We start from the raw sequence: 20,230 nt of genomic DNA, 5'->3' as shown, positions 1-20,230 counted from the left end.
TCTAAAGGTTTGTTCTGCCAACAGATCAGATGCTGTTGGATCATTAGGCATATTTCTGGTCTTAATCCTAAGACAAACTTTGAAACAAATTGTCCTATGTCCTTGGGATCCATCACATCTAACCCGCTGTACTGCTTGAATGCTTTCAGCAATCTCTCGTAAAACTCATGCACTGTCTCTTTCGGCTCCTGAGTAGTTCGATCTATCTTTACCCAGTCTATGTCTTGTACCGGCACTTTCTCTTTTAGCCACGCTATTACCCTCTCGTACTTTTCCATGACTCTATGAGATGGACCATTCGTCCTGGCCTCTCTCGTTGGCTCACAAGTAGGCCAGTCAACACTGAGCTTGCACGCCGTCCACAAATCTCCGGGTACTACGATGTCGAACAGTGTATTCAAGTCGACCCACAGTACCTTTGAGATCTTCACAAATCTTTCTACCTGTTTGTACCATTCGACAGGATTATCCCTAAGCTTTGGGAAGGAATTGGTGAATGCCGCCAAATCCCCCCTTGTCCAAGGCACATGGACATAGCTTCCATTCGCAATTTCCCGCAAAGGGAAGGCTTCCATTCGCATCAAATCTGTGTCCTGGGAGCCCTCAAGTACACTCCGTCTAACAGAGCCCTTTCTGGACCATCTTTCCTCCCATCTATCTAGATCTCTCCATATTCTGATGCTTACGATCAATTCCCTTATGTGTACTTTCAGCGCGATCGTTCTGCGATCATCCAAATCCTGATCTGTGCAAGTCAGCCTGTGGTTACTCTGTAAAGCCTTAGTTCGTGACAGGTCTACCATGTACCTGTTTGCTAAATTAGATAAGTTCTCATGAACTGACCTCGCTCTTCGAGTGATATCTTTGGATAGAAACAGTATCTCATCTGGTGTATATGAGTTTAATCTCTCTAGTTGCACTGTACCATCAATCAATTCGTCCAGATCTGCCTTCAAACTCATTACGTCAAGCCGTTTCGCTTTTATGTCAGCTTTCAGCATTTCAGCTCTATGTTCTTCTCTCATGTCCCTCTCTCCTCCACTATGCGCCCTACGCCTGAACACAGGTGAGTTATGAGGAGTTTTACTTCCATCTTTTCGTTCCCACCCTTCGAGATCCCAAGCCTTTCCATCTCCACGTGGGGTATGGTGGAATAATGCTCCGTCCCCCAACCCTACGTTCCGATTTCTAAGCTCGGTTTCTCCAGATGTGAGATAGGATCCACCGTTCTGTTCTAACCCATTATAGCTTGCCTGCTGTCTGGTGTCGCTTAATAAACGATAGGGTCCGTCACGACCCTCCATGTTCCCGTGATCTCTTTCGCGATCACCGGAAGAATGGCGAGACGTTTCGCAACTCCCTATGTTTTCGTGACTCCGACTACTATCACCGGACGCATGTCGAGACGCTTCGCGACTCTCCATATTTCCGTGACTCCAATGTCTCGCATTCTCACCTGGGGCATGGTGTGTGCACCTGAAGGTATTCCGGTACTCCTGTGTCCTCTGTTCCCCTTCACTAAAGGTGACACGAGGCACTTCGCCACACCCTGTACTTCTGTCTTCGCACATTAGCCTATTGCCATTACTTGTAGGACAAATATCTCTTCTGCCCTCTTGGCTTCCTCCCTCCCACTCGGGGCTGCTTTCGCCAGCTCCACAATGAGAGAGAATCCTGTTATCCTGCTCTCTCCATTCGGATCCCGTTTCTAAACTTTTATTCCGAGCCTCTTCGGCAGCGTCCCATTCTCTCAGGTATTCCCTTAATTCCTTATGGGTTTTTGGTTTAGGACCCCTCAAATCCATTGGCCCTCTTCGATCTCCCTGTTCTACTCTGGGACCTGTTGCAGAATCTAATGGGGTACTCCGACTTATTGGTGCTCGTATCTGCCTGTGGGAATTCATTGTGGCATTCCTATTCGCCTCTTCTGCTCTTTCATTATCCCACCGTGCCTGTTCCTCCTGCTGGACCCCTTCCGGGTTGTAGATTGACACAATAGGGCCTATGGTAACCGGAACCTGCAAGGCGTCCGGCAATTGATACGACCTAGCGCATTGCGTCTCTGGCACGTTCTGGACCACAAATCTTCCCACTACTCTCTGTTCAGGATTAACTTGGGGTATTTCTACGGTCTTAGTAGCGTCCCATTCTGATACCGGGATCGACTTATACTCTCCCCACCTAGTTCCGTCCACTTGCGGTAGTATGGGACTCGCGAGTTCTCCGCTATATGGAGGTGGTTTATCTGTTAACAGCCTGTCTATTAGATCCTCCTCCGTCTCGCTTTCCTCATCTACTTGTTCTAGAGGTTTCCTTTCTCCTGTAGCCTCTATCATGGTGAACAGTTTGTCCGCTTCTACCTTCTGCACCCTCCATTTCTTAGCTTCCTCGTCCCATTTAGCATCCTGCACTGCCTTTACTGTTCTTCTCACTCTTTCTTGGCGCCTCTTTACGCCCCTCTCGTGTGCAGTTCTAAACCACACCCCAAAAGCTTCAAATTGTGTTGGCCTCGGTAGAGGTCTCATTGAAAGCATCGTCGCCTTCAGTTGGTTCAACACTTCTAGTTTAAACGTTCCAAATCTTGGAAACGCTAGTTCTTTTTGCCCTTCAGTTAGCCTATGCCACTCGGAAATCCACAATATGGAATGTAAGCCTACATTTATTGCCATATGATGTGCTGGTGTGCCTTCTGGTGGAGCTTCTTCTCCGGCATATAAATTTCTCCTTTTCTTTTTAAAGATCTTTCCTAAACCCTTAAAACACTTCATTTTGATCCCGTATGATATTTCTTACTTGATGACAACCACCAATCCCTGTACGACTCTCGCTAATCAGCCTATCCCAGCACGGTTCTACACTGACGTCACTTGTCTCTTCTAAAGCAGCTTCCCTCGTTTCTCGACTCTTTCACGATTTCATATGCGCTTTCACTCATACATTGAAAAATGACTACTTCCGTCCAAGCGATCACTTTTCTCTGACTGTACGGCCACAGTCTAACTGTAATTGTCACCTCAACTGGCACAGCGTCTTTCCTCTTACGGTCGGACACTTGCCTCAACTGATAGGTTACTTACACGCAGTAAACGTACGACCAGCGTCCGCTACTCATTCACTCACACATACGCTCCCCCTATCATCGGTCTGTCGGGAAATCAATGGTACCTCATGACCCCCTTTCAATGGTAGACAAATTACTCTAGGTGTTCGATACACCCGAACCACTTAAGTCCTCTGGACATAAGATTTCATCCAGTTGCGCGCGCTCACAACTTTCCCTCAATCACACTACAGGCATTCAACTCCGCTTGACATTACAACACAGGAACGACATAAAACACCGCAATCTTACAACGCATGACCCTTATACTCACTCTCGACCGACTCTGCTGCTTTTCTCTCGACGCACCATCAGCACCGTCTTCGGCTGCAATTTTTCTTCTGGTCGACGATGACTAGGGACCTTGGGGTAAACTAACCTGGCCTAGGTCGTCTTCCTCAAGAAGATAACCATCATACTCTGCTACCAACTGCGGGGAACGGGATTTTGATATCAATTTATGATTATGATAAATTTAATAAAGAATCCCATTCATCTGTTTTGGACCGTTATTATCTGTCATTGAGGAAAGGACCACCCTCGCATTGGCCAGACAAACCCCATTAACTGACGCCACTCTGAAGAACCACTTACAACTGATGAAGTTTCAAAAGTTTATATAAAGATTAATTTGAATATGATACAATCCACTCAGGATATAATCTCAAAAGAATACAAAATACAAAGTCAATTAATATATCAGTCGCTTTAAGCTTCGGTGTGAAGTGGTTCCTTCTGCGTCATCTGCAGTAAGATAAAAACAATAATCGAGTTAAAACTGTCCCTACTCTATGCTATGTGGCAACCCTACTTCACAAGTCTCTCTTCCCTAAAAAGGTGTCAGCAGTTTGACTCCCTAAGAAGTTCAAACTCTCTTTAGCCTCTAAAGGAAATCTTAAGTTTCAGAAGCAATACCCTATCTGCCTACCCATCCGCTCTCTAAGGGTCCTCGGCCTACTGCTCCCTTGCGCTTCTGATGTCTCAGCGCATCTGCTCAAGGCATCTACCCTTCGCCCTTGCTCTGAGCAATTCGTCTCGCTGTTCCTAATCTCCCAATTGCTACCTCCTCCCCGGGGTGCTGTCCCTAAAATACACAATCTCTGTGTGAATGGAACGCCCCTTGACGCCCACCACGGACTTTCCCCGATGATGTCAACTTCCTGCTTCTTCCATTGGTCACTCCTCGCGTCGTCCGTTAAGTTGACCCTTCTCCTTTGGATGTCATCTTCATCATTTCATCGTCGACATTTATCGATTCTTTCAGATCATGTAACATGTGAATTTTGGACAAGGCCTTAACTTTATGTCTCTTAACTTGACCCTGCTAGGTCCTGTGAATGGTCTTGTCAAAACATAGTCCACCTAAAAAGTGTCTCTACTCACGTTCGAGCAATAAGCTCCGTCCGGCATTGTCACCTTAAATCTAACAAGTGCTAGACTTCTCGGCTCTCATGTCCACATCAAGCTATTTACGACCTTCACAAGACCACTAAATTACATTTCATGTGACTATGCTCCTTCGAGCTCTTGACCAGTTGGGTTGCGTACACAAATGACCTAACTCCTCTAGCATTCCTACAAAAAGCCCTCTACACAGTATAACCTTTGGCATACTTGTATATATTCGTATTTCAGCAAAGCCTTAGTTATACTTAAACATTCTACACAATATATACTACATCAAGTACATGAAATGCATTGAGTACGACTACATAGAATATAAACTATACATTTTCCTTGGTTACATCTTTATGTGAATTCTCTTATACATTCATCCACGTTTCTCCACGTTTACGCCTTTCCACGTTACATTTCTCTCGCCGCTTTTCCCAATGCAAAGTTACACATTTAAAGTTGCACACGTACACGAATTCTACTGTGCACGTTTCTATATTTCATAAGCATTTCTACACATTTCTATACATTTACCCTTCATATATGCGGGTCTTCTAAACCTAATGCATTTTAACGTATGAATACATTTACATTTCCTATACCATGTTATCACATTCTTTGGCCTTTATGCTATAGTCGCCAACTTTACATTACGATACACGTTTCATTCCTACGTTTATAACATATATGTCTAAATATGGCTACTATATACTTTGTATTTAAATTGCGCTCTCTCACCCGCAATCTCTGACACTGAAGATCCGCTATGCTAATCTGTGAATGCTGAATGGTAAAACTGCATAGATTGGCAGATGCTGTAGTTTACCCTCTCACATGCTGATTGTGCTAAGTATTCTTACCAAAGATGTCTTTATGTCTATTACACAAGTCAACGCCGACAATGGGTTAACTATTGGTTGTCAGTGCCATCAGAGGATGAACAGTAGCTGCTAACATGGGCAAGAGATCATAGCTTGAGCTGAACTCTGCACTACTTGAAGGAGTATGAAATATACAATGGACAGAGAAAAACATCACACTTACGGAAACCAAGCAAACTGTTCTTTTACATTGTCCTGTCCCGTCTTGATTTTTCTAACTCCCTCTAATTAGGCCTTCCGCAGTCCTTGCTCCACCACCTACAGATTGTGCAAAATCAGGCAGCAAGGCTTATCCATAAAACCCCAAAATGGCAATCAGCGAAACCCTTATTGCACAAATTGCACTGGTTGCCAATTGAACAAAGGGCCGCCTTCAAGACTGGCTGCTTAATATTTAAGGCCCTCCATTGCAACTGCCCTGACTTTTTTAAGTCACTCACTGTTAAGCACTGCCCGGTCCGTAACCTCCGCTCAGCCCATCTCCACCTCCTGGTCATCCCCATGGTTAAACTTAAAAAACTCGGAGGCCGCAGATTTAGTTACTTCGCACCTAAGCTGTGGAACTCCCTCCCCTTGGCAATCAAGACCTCTGGCACCCTAATGAGTTTTAGAAAGAGTTTGAAAACCTGGCTCTTCTCTAAGTCCAATTAGTCTCTCGGTTGCCTCCTCTACAATCATTATTCACCGCCAGGAAACTTATGGTGTCAGTGCGCTTTATAATTTTAGCCTAAACTAACCTAACCTACATTGGCAGAGAAGTGTCTACAGCCCAAGTCTTACAGAAAAGGTGGTACGGTAATGCTGGGTTATAATCTTAGTACAGCCCTGGCAAAAGCAGGATAACATTTGCCCAACATTATAACAAACTGCTGGACTTGCTTGTAGTACATTTTCATCAAACCTGCCCAAGTTCTCTCAAAGACCCAGCACGGATGGAGTGAGCCCCAAAGAACTCATCAAGGCCATGACCAAAGGGTGGCTTAGCAGGGTAGGGAGGCATCTCAAAGGCACTCATCCCTTTGCAGCTACAATCTGACTTCCCACCAGACATTTAGGTTCTAATTAAACGTTTTGGAGGTAAAAAGACCAAATCGGCCAGTGGACTTCAGACCCATGCATAAAGGCATCAGTTTGTGTAATCCTTCTCCTCACTTCACTCACTTTCACTTTCTGTGTGAGCACCAGAACTGTTATAAAAAATTACACTATGATACTCCGTTTATGGTGTTAATTAATGTGATGTCATACCAAACCTTGTGTCCCTGCATATATTGCATAACCAGTCCCGCCTGGACTACATTACTTTGTTCTACCTGACTAAAGCTGTCTAAAATACTTTAGTAGCCTTACACGAGGACCCAAGTGGCCTTCTCCTGACCGGTGTCTTCCTATATACGTATCCACCCCTGGTCACACTACTGGGGTTCCCTTGTTCTTCAAGATGTATGTATTATGAATAATGACAGACACTGTGGGCATGATTTACAAAGAACGTTTTTAAACTTACAACTTATACATGAAATCAATTTACAGATGCTTAAATTACACCCTAGTTCCATCATTTTAAATACTGGCATAAGTCAGTAATTCTGAATTTGTACCCGTTTTTTGACATAGCTTCTAAGGAACTCACATGTTCAATATTTAAAGTAATCCTTGTACCAGCTTATGTAATGAAGACATTACATAAGTATACTTTTATGTTGAATATGGGTGAGAAACTGCATATTTATCTCTGGTTTAAATTAATGTTCAATTCCTATTAAGTTTGTTTATAAAAGTGAAGATTTCTGGTTATTTGGCGTATTGTAATTGTTAACCAAGTCCTGTGGTTGTAATTTGGGAATCCCCAGAGGTGTGCATGTAGAGCAGTTAGGGAAATCCAACTTAAGTGAGTTGTACACCCAGAGGAAACTCACTCAGATGTAACGTTTTGGGACTTTACTAAAAGGTTCGAGTACATTTTCCATGTTTACCTGCACACCTGCATTACAAGCGAAAAGTAGAGGCTCCTCTGCTGCAGAAGCATCCACTTCCCCACTATTCGCAGGGGGCGGGAGAAGAAAGGCCAGAGTAGAAGAAAATGTTCTAACATGAGCAAAGAAAGAAATTACAAAGGGTTTTGTGAACAGGAGTAAAATAAATCCTAAACTTTCTATACTTATTGTACATGTGTCAATCAATCAATCAATCAGTATTTGTAAAGCCCACTAATGGCCATGGGGATATCTAAGCGCTGCATGGGGGAAGCAATTCGAACATCCAAGTCTTGAGGCCACTCCTGAATTTGGCGAGGGAGGAGGAGGTTCGGAGATGGATGGGGAGGTCGTCCCAGGCCTTGGCAGTGAGGTGGGAGAAGGCGCGTCCTCTGGCTCGAGTACAATGGATTCGGGGGACGTTGTTGAGGGCCAGGAAGGCAGACCACAGGTGCCTGGTGGGGTGGTGGGAGGTCAAGCAGTTGTTCAGATATTCGGGTCCTGTATTGTGGAGGGCTTTGAAGTCATACATGAGCAGTTTGAAGTGGCATCTCTTCTTTATGGGAAGCCAGTGCTGGTTGCAGAGGTGGGGGGTGATGTGGGCTCGCCTTGGCATTTCGAGGATGATTCTTGCCGCTGTGTTTTGGATGGTTTAAAGGCTTTTGAGGAGGAGGGTGGTGCTTCCGGCGTAGAGGGCATCCCACAGTCAAGTCGACTAATGATGAAGATTTGTGTTACTGTTCTTCCGGCGTCTGTTCTGTTTACTACTTATGCAAATTTAGGACAATGCAAATACCTGCAGGTGTCTTTTTGAAGTGAATTCGATAATACAGGACTGTTCCCATGACAGTCACAAGTTAGCCTTGTTTTGGACTGATGGTTTATTGAAAATCCCCTACAGACATAACTTCAGTAACTTCCAGGAGTCCGTGGTGATTTTGTAATTGTTCCCGTGGGTTCAATTATGCATCATTTTACATATGTATAAACTCAGCTCTTCTGTCATGTCTGTGTCCAGGCCCTCAAGAGAATAGACACATGAGTGGTTTGGAAAAGATGAGATGCATCTGAGTCCGAGCTCTTTTTGTTTTGACGCCCGAGTTGAGTTTGTTTAAGTAAGTGCTTCAAGTAGTGTGTGTGCCACGGGCCAGTGTTCTAAGAGTACTGCAATTGAATCGCTTGTTTATAAAAGGAGATGACACAAAACGTATATTACACAAGAGAGTTTGGAAGGTACATTTACAACTGTAACAGAAGAAACGAGACCATCTTTGCAAGTTAACCACTGTTCTGGCCTGTTATTGTGGGTACAGTCCAAATGTTATTGGTCAATATTTTGATACCTATTACCATTGATACTTGGAGTCATACTCTAGAATTCAGGAAATTAGTGATTGTGTTGAGGATAGTTAATTAATTATATGCATCCTCCAATGATGAAGGAAATCTTTTAGATCGGAAAAGTGGACCACTTTGGATCGGAGTCATCTGTTCAATCACTTGCCATGACCTGCAGGCGGCAGAGCGTATTAACTGTGAAAATGAGTGCACTAAGTTGGCTTTGGGACGCATACACCTTATTCTCTGCTTCATGATTGTCTGTTTTATTTTTTTGCATGATCCCGCCCAATGTGAATGAGTTGCGCCGGCATCATGTGCAGTAGTCACTTTTTTGTGAGTTTCAGGTGGTATATTATTTCAGAGTTTATAGTCTTGGCACTTTTTATGAGTGCCCCTGTGGGGGGTTGCAATACTTATCACACCTCATAAAATCTGATATCGCGCGTTCAGAATTTACTGTGTGCACCTATTGCTAGTATTCCCCACAAAAAGAGTCCTAACAAGCAAATGATGCTTTCTGAACTCAAGTCTGCATATCCCAGTATTTATCAGGTCATTTCACGCTGGTAAATTTCCTCATGTTTTTCTGCTAAAACTAATTCAGGGTACAGTGTTTATCATACTCTGTAGTTACTAGGGACAATAAACTCTACACCACTTGTAAACATAGAGGCCAGATGTAGGAAGGCTGTTACCGGTCAGTAACGGCCGAAATTACCGAATTTTGGCCGTTACGGACCGGTAATAGGCTTTTCTGATGTAGGTGGCCAATTTACAGATTCGGTAAATACCGAATCGGTATACGAACTGATTCGGTATTTACCGAATCTGTAAATGACATGTAGGAAGCACTTCGAAGAGTGCTTCTATGCCTTAAGGATTACCTCTGTAAATGCAAATCTGTGCATTTACACCAGTGCCATGTGGCAGACACACATGCCCTTAGGGCATGTATGTGTGCCACATGTGCACACAAGCACTATTCAGGGGTGCAACAGGGTGTCAAAGTAACACCCTGCCACCCTTGACTCTTTCCCTATTTTACCGAATCGGTATTTACCGATTCAGTAATTGGCATTCATTCCTATGGGCCTCCAGGCCCATAGAAATGAATGGCAATTACCGAATCGGTAAATACCGAGTCGGTAAATACCGAATCTTAACGATTCGGTATTTTTTACCGAATTTGTATCTACAGAGCATTTACCGATTCGAAAATACCGAATTGGTAATATTCAGTATTTTCGAATCAGTAAATTTCAATTACCTACATCTAGCCCTAAGTCCCTAGGCAGACTTTGTCAAAGATTGTTAAAAACCCAGACAATCTCTATCGAGGAAATGGTGTCCAAACTGCTTGCTATTTGTGGTTAATGTGGAGATATTGCACTGTCCCTCAACTGTAGTGTGTGAAATGCAATGCCATTTTAGAATATACATACCGTAAAACATACACAATGCTTCTTCACATATACCTGCAGCAGGAATGCATGAGTTATCAAAATAAAATGTGTTGACAACCTCATAAATGTTGATGATGTTACCCTGATATTCTTTGTGCCCCTTTCTTAGAGATCGAAAATAGCTGTGTATGAGAAAATGTGGTCCTACATGAAATCGGCAGAGCCATCCGTGTTTACCAAAACGACTGATGACGGCGTGGCCAGAGTGCGCAAGTCGAAGGGGAAGTTCGCCTTCCTGCTCGAGTCGACCATGAATGAGTACATCGAACAGCGAAAGCCCTGCGACACAATGAAAGTTGGTGGAAACCTGGACTCCAAGGGCTATGGTGTGGCAACTCCAAAAGGCTCCACATTAAGGTGGGTGGAATAATATAACAATAACCCCTGTTGTTATAGTATTCCACCTACCCTGATGTAGTGTGTTTGTCATTTTCTTTCTTGTGGATGTCTTGAGGTAACACAGTTTAAACTCTTGAGTATTCCCCAAGTTTAAAGAATCGGTAATTTATCGTTATATTTATACTTTTCTTAATGCATCCAGTTTTTTAAATGTTTTATCTATGTGTTGTCCTTTCTGACTGTTTGTCTGGCTTTTAGTTTAACAATTTTAATGGCTTTTTCAATGTAAATGTTAAAAGCCGCCTTTAATTGACGATATTTTAATTGCATGCTGTGGTGTTCCTGTTACCTTTTCGTGTCAAAGACAATGTCCCCACCCCGCACACTTCAGTTTTTTTAATATCCGCTATATGCCACCGCCCAATTATTTAACCCTGTTCTCGCTGTGCAAACCTTTCCGCTAGCCCCACATTTTGTGAAAATTAGCCAATTTGTCCTCTTGTGCTCTTTTTTATACGTTACAATTTCTCAAGCATCAACTGCATATTCTTACAAGTTATGTTTTATCGTTTCAAGAAATGCTGTTAACCTGGCAGTATTAAAACTGAATGAGCAAGGCCTCTTGGACAAATTGAAAAACAAATGGTGGTACGACAAAGGAGAGTGCGGCAGCGGGGGAGGTGACTCCAAGGTCAGCCTCAATGTCACCACAATCGGGTACCTTAGTCACGAGTAATCGGCAAGGCTGTTATTTTGCTATCCTACAATGAGTATATGGTGCATTTGGAAACCTCTCTCAAGTCGTGACAAATACGTGTCAAACACTTGTGACAGTAGCTTTTAAATTTCACTCTCGAATTTGTATCACCAACAAGTTTGATCCTACATGGGACCCTTATTCAGCTAACAGATCTGTCAGGCTCCAATAGTGTTCTTGTTTTTATCTGTAAACATAGAGCTGCCCTTCAAGGGCTGGTTCATTTTGAACTGAGCAATGAAGACGCATTGGCAAAGAAGTCGAAATCACACCCACTCCAGTCGCGATTTTTTTGTTTTCATGGAATAAGTCATCCATTTTGTTATCCATGGTTCAGTAGTCAGTTGCATGTTGCGAGTTGTTTTGGCAAAATAGTAACTTGCTTCTGACTACTGAAAGAATACCCAAGTGGAAAGGAAACGTGTTCTTGCATGAAGATAATTTGCAGGTTTGGGCACAGTGCTCACAGATTATGCAGTCATTTTTTTGCTGCTAAAACACGTTTTAGGGCAAAACAAATGGTGTAGAATCTAGGGGCAGAAAGTGCTTTTTTATTCTTTTGTAGAACATATACAGTCATCCCCATCGTGTCCCTGCACGTTTTTGCACCTTCCACTGCGTCATTGCACTTGGGGCGGCTTTTTATGAAACCATCTCCAAAAATGGCGCACTGGAATGTCCAAAAAAAGTGCAACGCAAAACACAAGTTTGCATGATGAAGCGGGCTCTCGAGTAGAACATCTATTTGATTTTATCGACTGAGTGGCTCTCCCATGCTCTCCAGTCAACGATGACTCAGAAGTGTTGTTCATCCCTAAAATGGACGCCATTTCTGAGTCATAGTTCACGGCAGAGCTTGGGAGCCACCGGCTCTAGGCTTTTATTGGCATTCTGGTGTGTCCTTCTAAAACCTGTTCTTTTCAGCATTTTCCATTACAGAGGCTCCATTGTGTCTCCACTCTTTGAGGCGCTTGTTGTAATTCTATGGTTCTACTTGGCTGACGACTGTTGAAAAACTAATTTGTTGCCATCAGTAGGAGGATAGAAATGGAAGAACATATTTACGGTGAGCAAGAGCTATACAGTAGTAAAGAAATCAGAAGAAGGCAAAACTAGAAAGGTAAGTAATCTATTGTCTAAGCTAAAGCAAGCAGAGGACAGAGAACTTAATTGCTGTACCAGCAAAACGCTGAATTCTTATGGTCTATCATGCCTGGAGATTGTATGTTTTGTGAATAATTCTCTCTCTATATATATATATACACCAGCAATATGAAATCAGAAGCATGGTCCACATTGTGAGAGAGAATGCTTAACATTTGCAATAATTTTGAGTTAAGTTCTTGTATTTACAACTCATTTGTTTAGATTTCGAGCAAACGCACAATATTAGTCACAGAAATTACTATGCAGTGCTTCATTTTGCATACATTGGATTTGCACAAGACAATGCAACATTTATTGGCAATATTGTGGGAAATGAGCATGTTGCAAAATCCATGAGTGAGCTTAACATTAAACCCATTTAAGTTCCTGCTTGCACATGTCTAGAGAGTAAGAGGTCTTGTTCATACTGTGTGAAATACATAAAACTATGTGGGGCCGGTTGGGTGGGCTAAGTTGGTTGCAAGCTCCACTGTCTAAGTAAAGTACAGAGCTGCACCGAGATTGTTACTTTGCCTGCTTCCACAGAGTAGCATGCAGAGTGTGCATGGTCCAGCTACCTAAACGTCTGAGCGGGGCTACAGATTGATAGACCCCTGTCCATCATTCTTTTTTACTATCTGCCCAAAAGGAAGAGGGCTCCGGATGCTAAAATGCGAGGAGGAATGTGGAATGGGACACCACTGACTACTCATCTGACTGTAGCAGTTTCAATTGAGAAAGAGGAAGGAGTCTACCTTGGACAACTTTCACTTTACTCCTTCTTACGGCTTATCTTGGGCATGTAGGCTAACAAAAACATTTGCAACAATTAATGCATGCTACCCTACCACACTCCTGTAAGAAATTGCCCACATTGCTAATTGACTGTAGTAGCTCACTAAAAAGCGTTCAATAATGAGTGTCCTATCAATGGGGCCGATTCAAAGAACTAACTTACGACAAAATCCTAAACTTACTACTTTTGGTATTCACAGAAGGCATTTAGTAGTCTTTAGTTAGGATTTTGTCTTAAGTTAGGATTTTGTCCTAAATTAGGATTTTGTCTTAAATTAGGATTTTGTCCTAAATTAAGATTTTGTCTTAAATTAGGATTTTGTCTTAAATTAGGATTTTGTCTTGTATTAGGATTGTGTCTTAAATTAGGATTTTGTCTTAAATTAGGATTGTGTCTTAAATTAGGATTTTGTCTTGAATTAAATTTAAGATAAAATTAAGTTTAACTTAAAACAAAATCCTAATTTAAGACTAAATCCGAATTTAAGACAAAATCCGAATTTAAGACTACTAAATGCCTTCTGTGAATACCAAAAGTAGTACATTTAGGATTTTGTCGTAAGTTAGTTCTGTGAATCGGGCCCAATGTCTTTATCATGAACCAAACTAGTTCTGTGCCTGTGCATTATCAGATTCTATCCCTCTTTGTGCATTTGTAAAATCTTAGCCATTCATTATAAGGGGCCTGGTGTGTTCTTTCCCTTGCACGGATCTCTGTTTTCATAGGGATCTGAATTACAAGTGATGAGGGGTTTATTGCACTTGTTAATTGCCTATTGTGATAGCATTCGCAATTTCTCAGATATGTCTCCGTCAGAACAAACGTGCCAAAATGTATTGGGTGTGGGGGGCAGTAATTACTGAACTATGTGGATTTTGGTGCAGAAAGCACCAAATCCTAATTTTATTCTTATTATTCAGAAAAAACGTTGAATAAGTGTTTTATCATACTCGTCTATACCAAACCCCAGGATTTAGAATTTTACTGTGTGATAAATATTACAGCATCCATTGGGGGCCTAGGTAATTAGGGCCTTACCATATCTACCTCACAATCTAAAAACGGTTGCTTTGTTTTTCTCTATCATTCAAATGGACCACATTTTAAAAAAAATCACGGATACATAATATATGGCAAATACACATTTTAATGGGCTTAATGCAAGTGTAATTAATGACTTTGCCATTATCAGGGGTGAAAGTTGACTTCAACTCAATAGGTGAATTTCATCAAGGTCTTACGTCATACACCTTGTTCCTAATCTGCAAGTTGAAATCAACTAAGCAAGAAAAGTATTTGAGATTAGCACGTTGGATCAATTTGAAATTATTTGTATAGATATTGAAATTCAATCTATGGTTTTGCTTTGACACAAGTTTCCATAAATCATATACTTGTAATGATCTGCAGATAATTAATTTTCCAGGTGATTCTCTGATTTTGAAAATGAAGACCAGACTATTTTAGTTTTATCCCTTAAAGTTTTCATCAATATAGTTAGTGTAACATTTGTTAGAAGGACAACACTTTGTGTAACGTAGACATCAGGCACCCTTATTGAAATTTTCAAGGTATCAACTATGAATGGTGTACAACAAGATGAATCTATGCCTGTCCTTTTCTAGTTTGTTTGTACTTACAAAAGCGTGTTCCCAAAAATGCTCTGCTCCTAATACGTAAAGGAAGATTGTATTTACTTTGGTGTTTTATTTTCATGCAACTGGAATCAAAGAGTCCATGCAAACCGTATCTGTTATGTGGCAATTTCATAGGAACTCCACTTTTTAGTTAAGTGTTGCTGATGATTATTGAAGCCATTATTGGATGCAGTTAGCTTTACATTTTGATTCAGTAATTAATGGGCGAGCAGCCAGTAGGCACTAATGTTCCTGCGCCTGTTTTTCTTTCCTTCTTAGGATCTGTTTGCCAGACCTTATGTGATCACCAGCATGAAAGAGCTTGAAGAAGCACAACTCAAAAAGGGGCTTTGGCTCCGATTCCAATCAAATTAGTTACCATGGTTTGGATTTACTAAGGGCTTGTGTTGCCCATGCATCATGCCAGGTAACACAAGCCCTAATGTGGAATTTACTATGCCACGCAAAGCCACCTTGTGTGACTCTGCATTGTTTAGTAAATCTAAGGTAATGCAAGGCAGTGCATTTCGCTGCCTTGTGTTAGCTTGCAGCAGGATGGCATTCCATGGGTAGAGAGTGGGCGTACCCAGTATCCACCGATTAATTTATGCACATTCTTAGATTTACAAAGAGTTGAAAACCTGGGAATGCATCAAAATGGTATGCCTCCCTTACCCAGGCATAACAAGGAGAAATATCTTCATTTCTCCTCATTACAACCTTTTTCTGAATGATGCCCATTCCGGCACAAAAACAATCCTGCCTGTAACCTAGACACCATTGCACTATGCGCTATGGCAAGAATGCCTGCACTGCCGTTAGGCAGGACACAGTGTGCCAGCACAAGGAGGCAGTAGAAATGCATCATATAATTGTAAATATGGGTCATTTCTGATATCTCCCTTTCATGTAAAGCAGCACAGCTTGTGTGAAATGTTAGTAAATGTGGCCAATGTGTGCTGCTGCTGAGAAGAGCGCTCGTTGCACTATTTGATCACAGGGAGTTTTGATTACCTAACATGGTCACTGCATTCAAACGTAATAAAACAGAGGTTTGTTTTGTCTTGCAACCTCATCTCGTCCATTTGGGCTATTTCTATATTTAATGTAGGGGCATATTATCAAGGGATTTATCTCCGCTTTTTTGGCTTTAAAAGCCAAGAAAGCGGAGATAAAATTATCTCCCTATTAGCAACAGGGTGCTAACACGCAAATTCGCATGTTAGCACCCTTTTTCTCTAAGCTTCCCCTTGCATCTCTAATGAGATGCAAAGGGGGCGTTCCAGAGAAAAATAATAGGAGAAATGTTGTTAAGCGACATTTCTCCTATTATCAAGGATTTCGCTAACCCTGTTAGTGATAAAAAAAAGCAGCGCTAACCGCGGTTAGCACTGCTTTTTTTACACCTGATATTTTCCTGACTTAGCCATGATATCCTATGGAAGGTGGATATCATGGCTAAGTTTGTGAGCCCCTATTATCAAGCTAACACCAAACTTCGAGAGATTATCATTGGTTTTCCAGAGATAATCTCTCAATTGGCAGTTAGCGTGAGGATTTTTATCACTACTGAGATAAACCTTGCTAATAGCAAGTTATCTCTGCGATAATTTCCGGCGATGCTTAGCGTTAAAAAATTTGTTGCTAAGCATCGTTAGCGGTAAATATCGCTAAACGTTGGTAATATGCCCCGTAGTTATTTATTGAACATTGTGGTGTAAGTCAAGTGTAGTCAGTCTCTTTCTTCATTTCTAATGTGTTATGTGTCATTTGCTCCGTACACTCTGGAGAGACATATGTATCACGGGCAGACCATGCCATGTATTACAATGAAGAAAGCAGCCTGCTCTGCTGCTTCCAACGTCAGGGCCCACATTCCTTCCTGAACCATGGACCTGAACTGTGCGTAGGGGGCTAGGAATAACTGTTGCCATGTAGGGGGTCGTGATGCCAATTCCTTGATGTCTGGGTGGACCTCTCCAATGCAGCATTGCCCTTCTCAGGCCCTTCCAAGAAAGTGCTACACAGGCCTGGTGTGGGATCTCCCCATGGAGTGGAATCTGGTCCAATAACTGAAACTCTATCCTTCCTGCTGTACCATGAGCTGTCTCGCTTCTGGATTAGAGTATGACGTCCCTCATCAGGGTCCACACTCTTTCCTCACCTGCTTACACTTGGGCTTAAATGAGGTGCAGGGGCCAGGGAACTACTTGCATGTTTGTGTTCCCCAAAATACCATGACAGCTACACTATGTGAAATTGTAGGTTATTAGTTGGATACAAGATCCTGTGAGAGTCATCAGTCCAGCCACCTCCGCCAGTTACTTCATCTCCCCATTCCATATTCCAATATACCATCACCGCATTCTGAATCTCAGAATGGAATGACCTAGGACATGACACATCTCCCCTCTTTAAAAGAAAACAACTCTTAATATCAAATACAATATAAAATAACATTAACAACTTATTGCATTACACATACATTTGACAATTATACACTTTTAAAGGCCACAATATACCTTGTACAACTCCTAGGAACAGTGAGCAACCATTAAGATCTGTTGTACCTCACAACATAATGTTCCCACCTTTTAGGGTACTATCACAAACGTCCGGGTCTGGATACTCTTTCCCTATTTACGGAGAGGTTCCTCTAATTTTTGTACACTTTAATCCTCTCAACATCATCATCCATCAAACAAAGTTAATTCTTTTAGATTCCTCTCTTCCTCTGATCCCTACATCTCTGTCACTTTTAGAATGTTCTCTACATTTAGCCAATTTGCTAAAATTCCAAACTTTACCATCATCTAACTTGGCAGAATTATTATAAATATCCACCACTCTGTTTGGCCCAATGAATGAACCTAAATGTAAGAGTGTGCCGTTTCTTAGATGAAAAGATAATCTGTTGAGTCTGTGGAATGAGCTCCAATACGAGCAAGTGCCCTCACACACACCAAGAGGTATCATGCTTCATTATCTGGGCATGCTCCTTGTCGGGCCGGCACTGCGATGCCCGGCGGACACCGGCGAAGGGGCTCTTTGCCGAAGATCTTTTTGTTAACCGTCTGATGGGTGTGTGTGTGTGTGGGGTGTAGAAAGTAGTGTGGTGAAAAGGGAGATTAAAATAAGTTTAGTGATGCTGGGTTTAGATACATTTTACTAGTGAAGCTTACTAACCTAATTACGACCAGTATTGCTTGTGTGGGATGCAATGGTCCTAAAGAGCAGTCGGGATTAGTTTCTAAAAAGTGAGATTGTCATGTTTCTTGCCTACTCTAACCCCCAAGGGGGTCAATTGGCAATTCCCCAGGACCGAACAACAATTACCTACACTACAGCTTGACTGAATCTTGAGACAGAGCCGGGGTTGGTGTGCAGACGCACGCCACACCATGAAGTAGTTAGCGAGTGTCCTGGTCACACTGCCTTGCTTACTTGAGACCGTAATTGACTACTAAATGGGTCAGGTCAGTTAACAAGGTAGATCTTAATTTGTTACTTAAGTTGCAACTGATTACTTCACTTATCAGTATATATTGAAGAATCAGTCACCCTGTAGTGTAGGTAATTGTTGTTCGGTCCTGATGAATTGCCACTAGACCCCTTGGCGGTTAGAGTAGGCAAGAAACATGCTGACCTCACTTTTTAGAAACTAATCACGACTGCTCTTTAGGACCATTGCATTCCTCACAAGCAATACTGGTTTTAATTAGGTTAGTAAGCTTCACTAGTAAAAGTTATCTAAACACAGTATCACTAAACCTATTTTAATCTCCCTGTTCCCCACACTACTTTCTACACCCCACACACTCACACTCATCAGACGGCTTAACAAAAAGATCTGCGGCAAAGAGGCCTTTCGCGGGTGCCCATCGGGCATTGCAGCGCCGGCCCGACGAGGAGCATGCCCAGATGATGAGGCATGACACATCTTGGGGGGTGTGAGGGCACTTGCTTCAATTGGAGCGAATGTCTGACATAATATTGACAGACAGAATATCTACATACAAAAATATCGACACAAAAATATCGAAATCAAAAATATCGGAGTCATATCTTCATAAAGGTAAGTACAAAAATATCGACAAATTAATATCGTAGTACAAAAATATCGAAATTAAAAACATCGTTTATTAAATGTATTAATAATAATGTAAAAATAATTTTAAAATACATATAATTTTACAAATATTAAATAAAAATATTAAAACATAATTAAAAAATTAAAACTAATACATATACATTTAAAATAAATTAAAAACTTAATAATTTAATGTAATTTTTTTTAATTTCATTTAATTGATTTAATTTAAATTTATTTTATTTTTACCCTGTACGACTGTACCCCAAAAACCCAAAACTGACCCTGAACCCTAAAAATACCCCTTTACCCAAAAACCCAAAACTGACCCTGAACCCTAAAAATACCCCTTTACCCAAAAACTGAAAACTGACCCTGAACCCTAAAAATACCCCTTTACCCAAAAACTGAAAACTGACCCTGAACCCAAAAAATACCCCTTTACCCAAAAACTGAAAACTGACCCTGAACCCTAAAAATACCCCTTTACCCAAAAACTGAAAACTGACCCTGAACCCAAAAAATACCCCTTTACCCAAAAACTGAAAACTGACCCTGAACCCTAAAAATACCCCTTTACCCAAAAACTGAAAACTGACCCTGAACCCTAAAAATACCTCTTTACCCAAAAACTGAGAACTGACCCTGAACCCTAAAAATACTCCTTTACCCAAAATTAATTAATATTATTTAATTACCAATTAATTATTAATTACCAATAACAATAAAGTACATTAGCTGTAATTATTAAATGTAATAATTAATATTATTTTTTCCAATTAATTAATTAACAATAACAAAACATTATATATAAAACAAAATTACTCTAATTAATGTAATTAACTAATTAATACTAATTAATTACCAATTAATTATTAATTATTAATTATAAATATGTACAAAATTATATTAATTATTAACTAATTATTATTAATTAATTACCAATTAATAATTAATTAAAAATATTTACAAACATATATTAATTAATTAATTATTATTAAATTACTTCCCACCCTATTCCCCTATAAACCCACAACCCGCTCTGATACTAAAACGCAAAATGTAAACAAATTTACAAATTTTCAAACATGCATTACAAAACATGTTTAACAAACATATAAACAACATAATAAAATACATAACACATATTTTTTTTTCGATATTAGTAAAATTCGATATTAGTAACATACATACCTTAAAAAAACGATATTCTGTCTGTCGATATTTTGGACATCGATATTCTGTACTGTCGAAATTTAAACATCGATATTATTGTATGTCGATATTTTAATTTCGATATTTTGTCTGC

At 41.0% G+C, this 20,230-nt stretch overlaps 1 protein-coding gene across 1 annotated transcript in view; it reads left to right on the top strand.

Moving 5' to 3' along the window:
- GRIA3 (glutamate ionotropic receptor AMPA type subunit 3) overlaps nucleotides 1-20,230 on the top strand; it is a 1,215,811-nt gene that overhangs the window by 1,012,511 nt on the left and 183,070 nt on the right. Inside the window, exon 13 of the mRNA XM_086918509.1 lies at nucleotides 10,266-10,513. Coding sequence (XP_086774635.1) covers nucleotides 10,266-10,513 — 248 coding nt within the window. The remainder of the gene's footprint in view (nucleotides 1-10,265; nucleotides 10,514-20,230) is intronic.

Source organism: Lissotriton vulgaris, chromosome 4_1, assembly GCF_964263255.1.
Source record: "Lissotriton vulgaris chromosome 4_1, aLisVul1.2, whole genome shotgun sequence".
NCBI classification, from domain to species: Eukaryota; Metazoa; Chordata; class Amphibia; order Caudata; family Salamandridae; genus Lissotriton; species Lissotriton vulgaris.
Note: the sequence above shows the minus strand (reverse complement) of the source record. Positions and strands in the feature narration are given on the sequence as shown.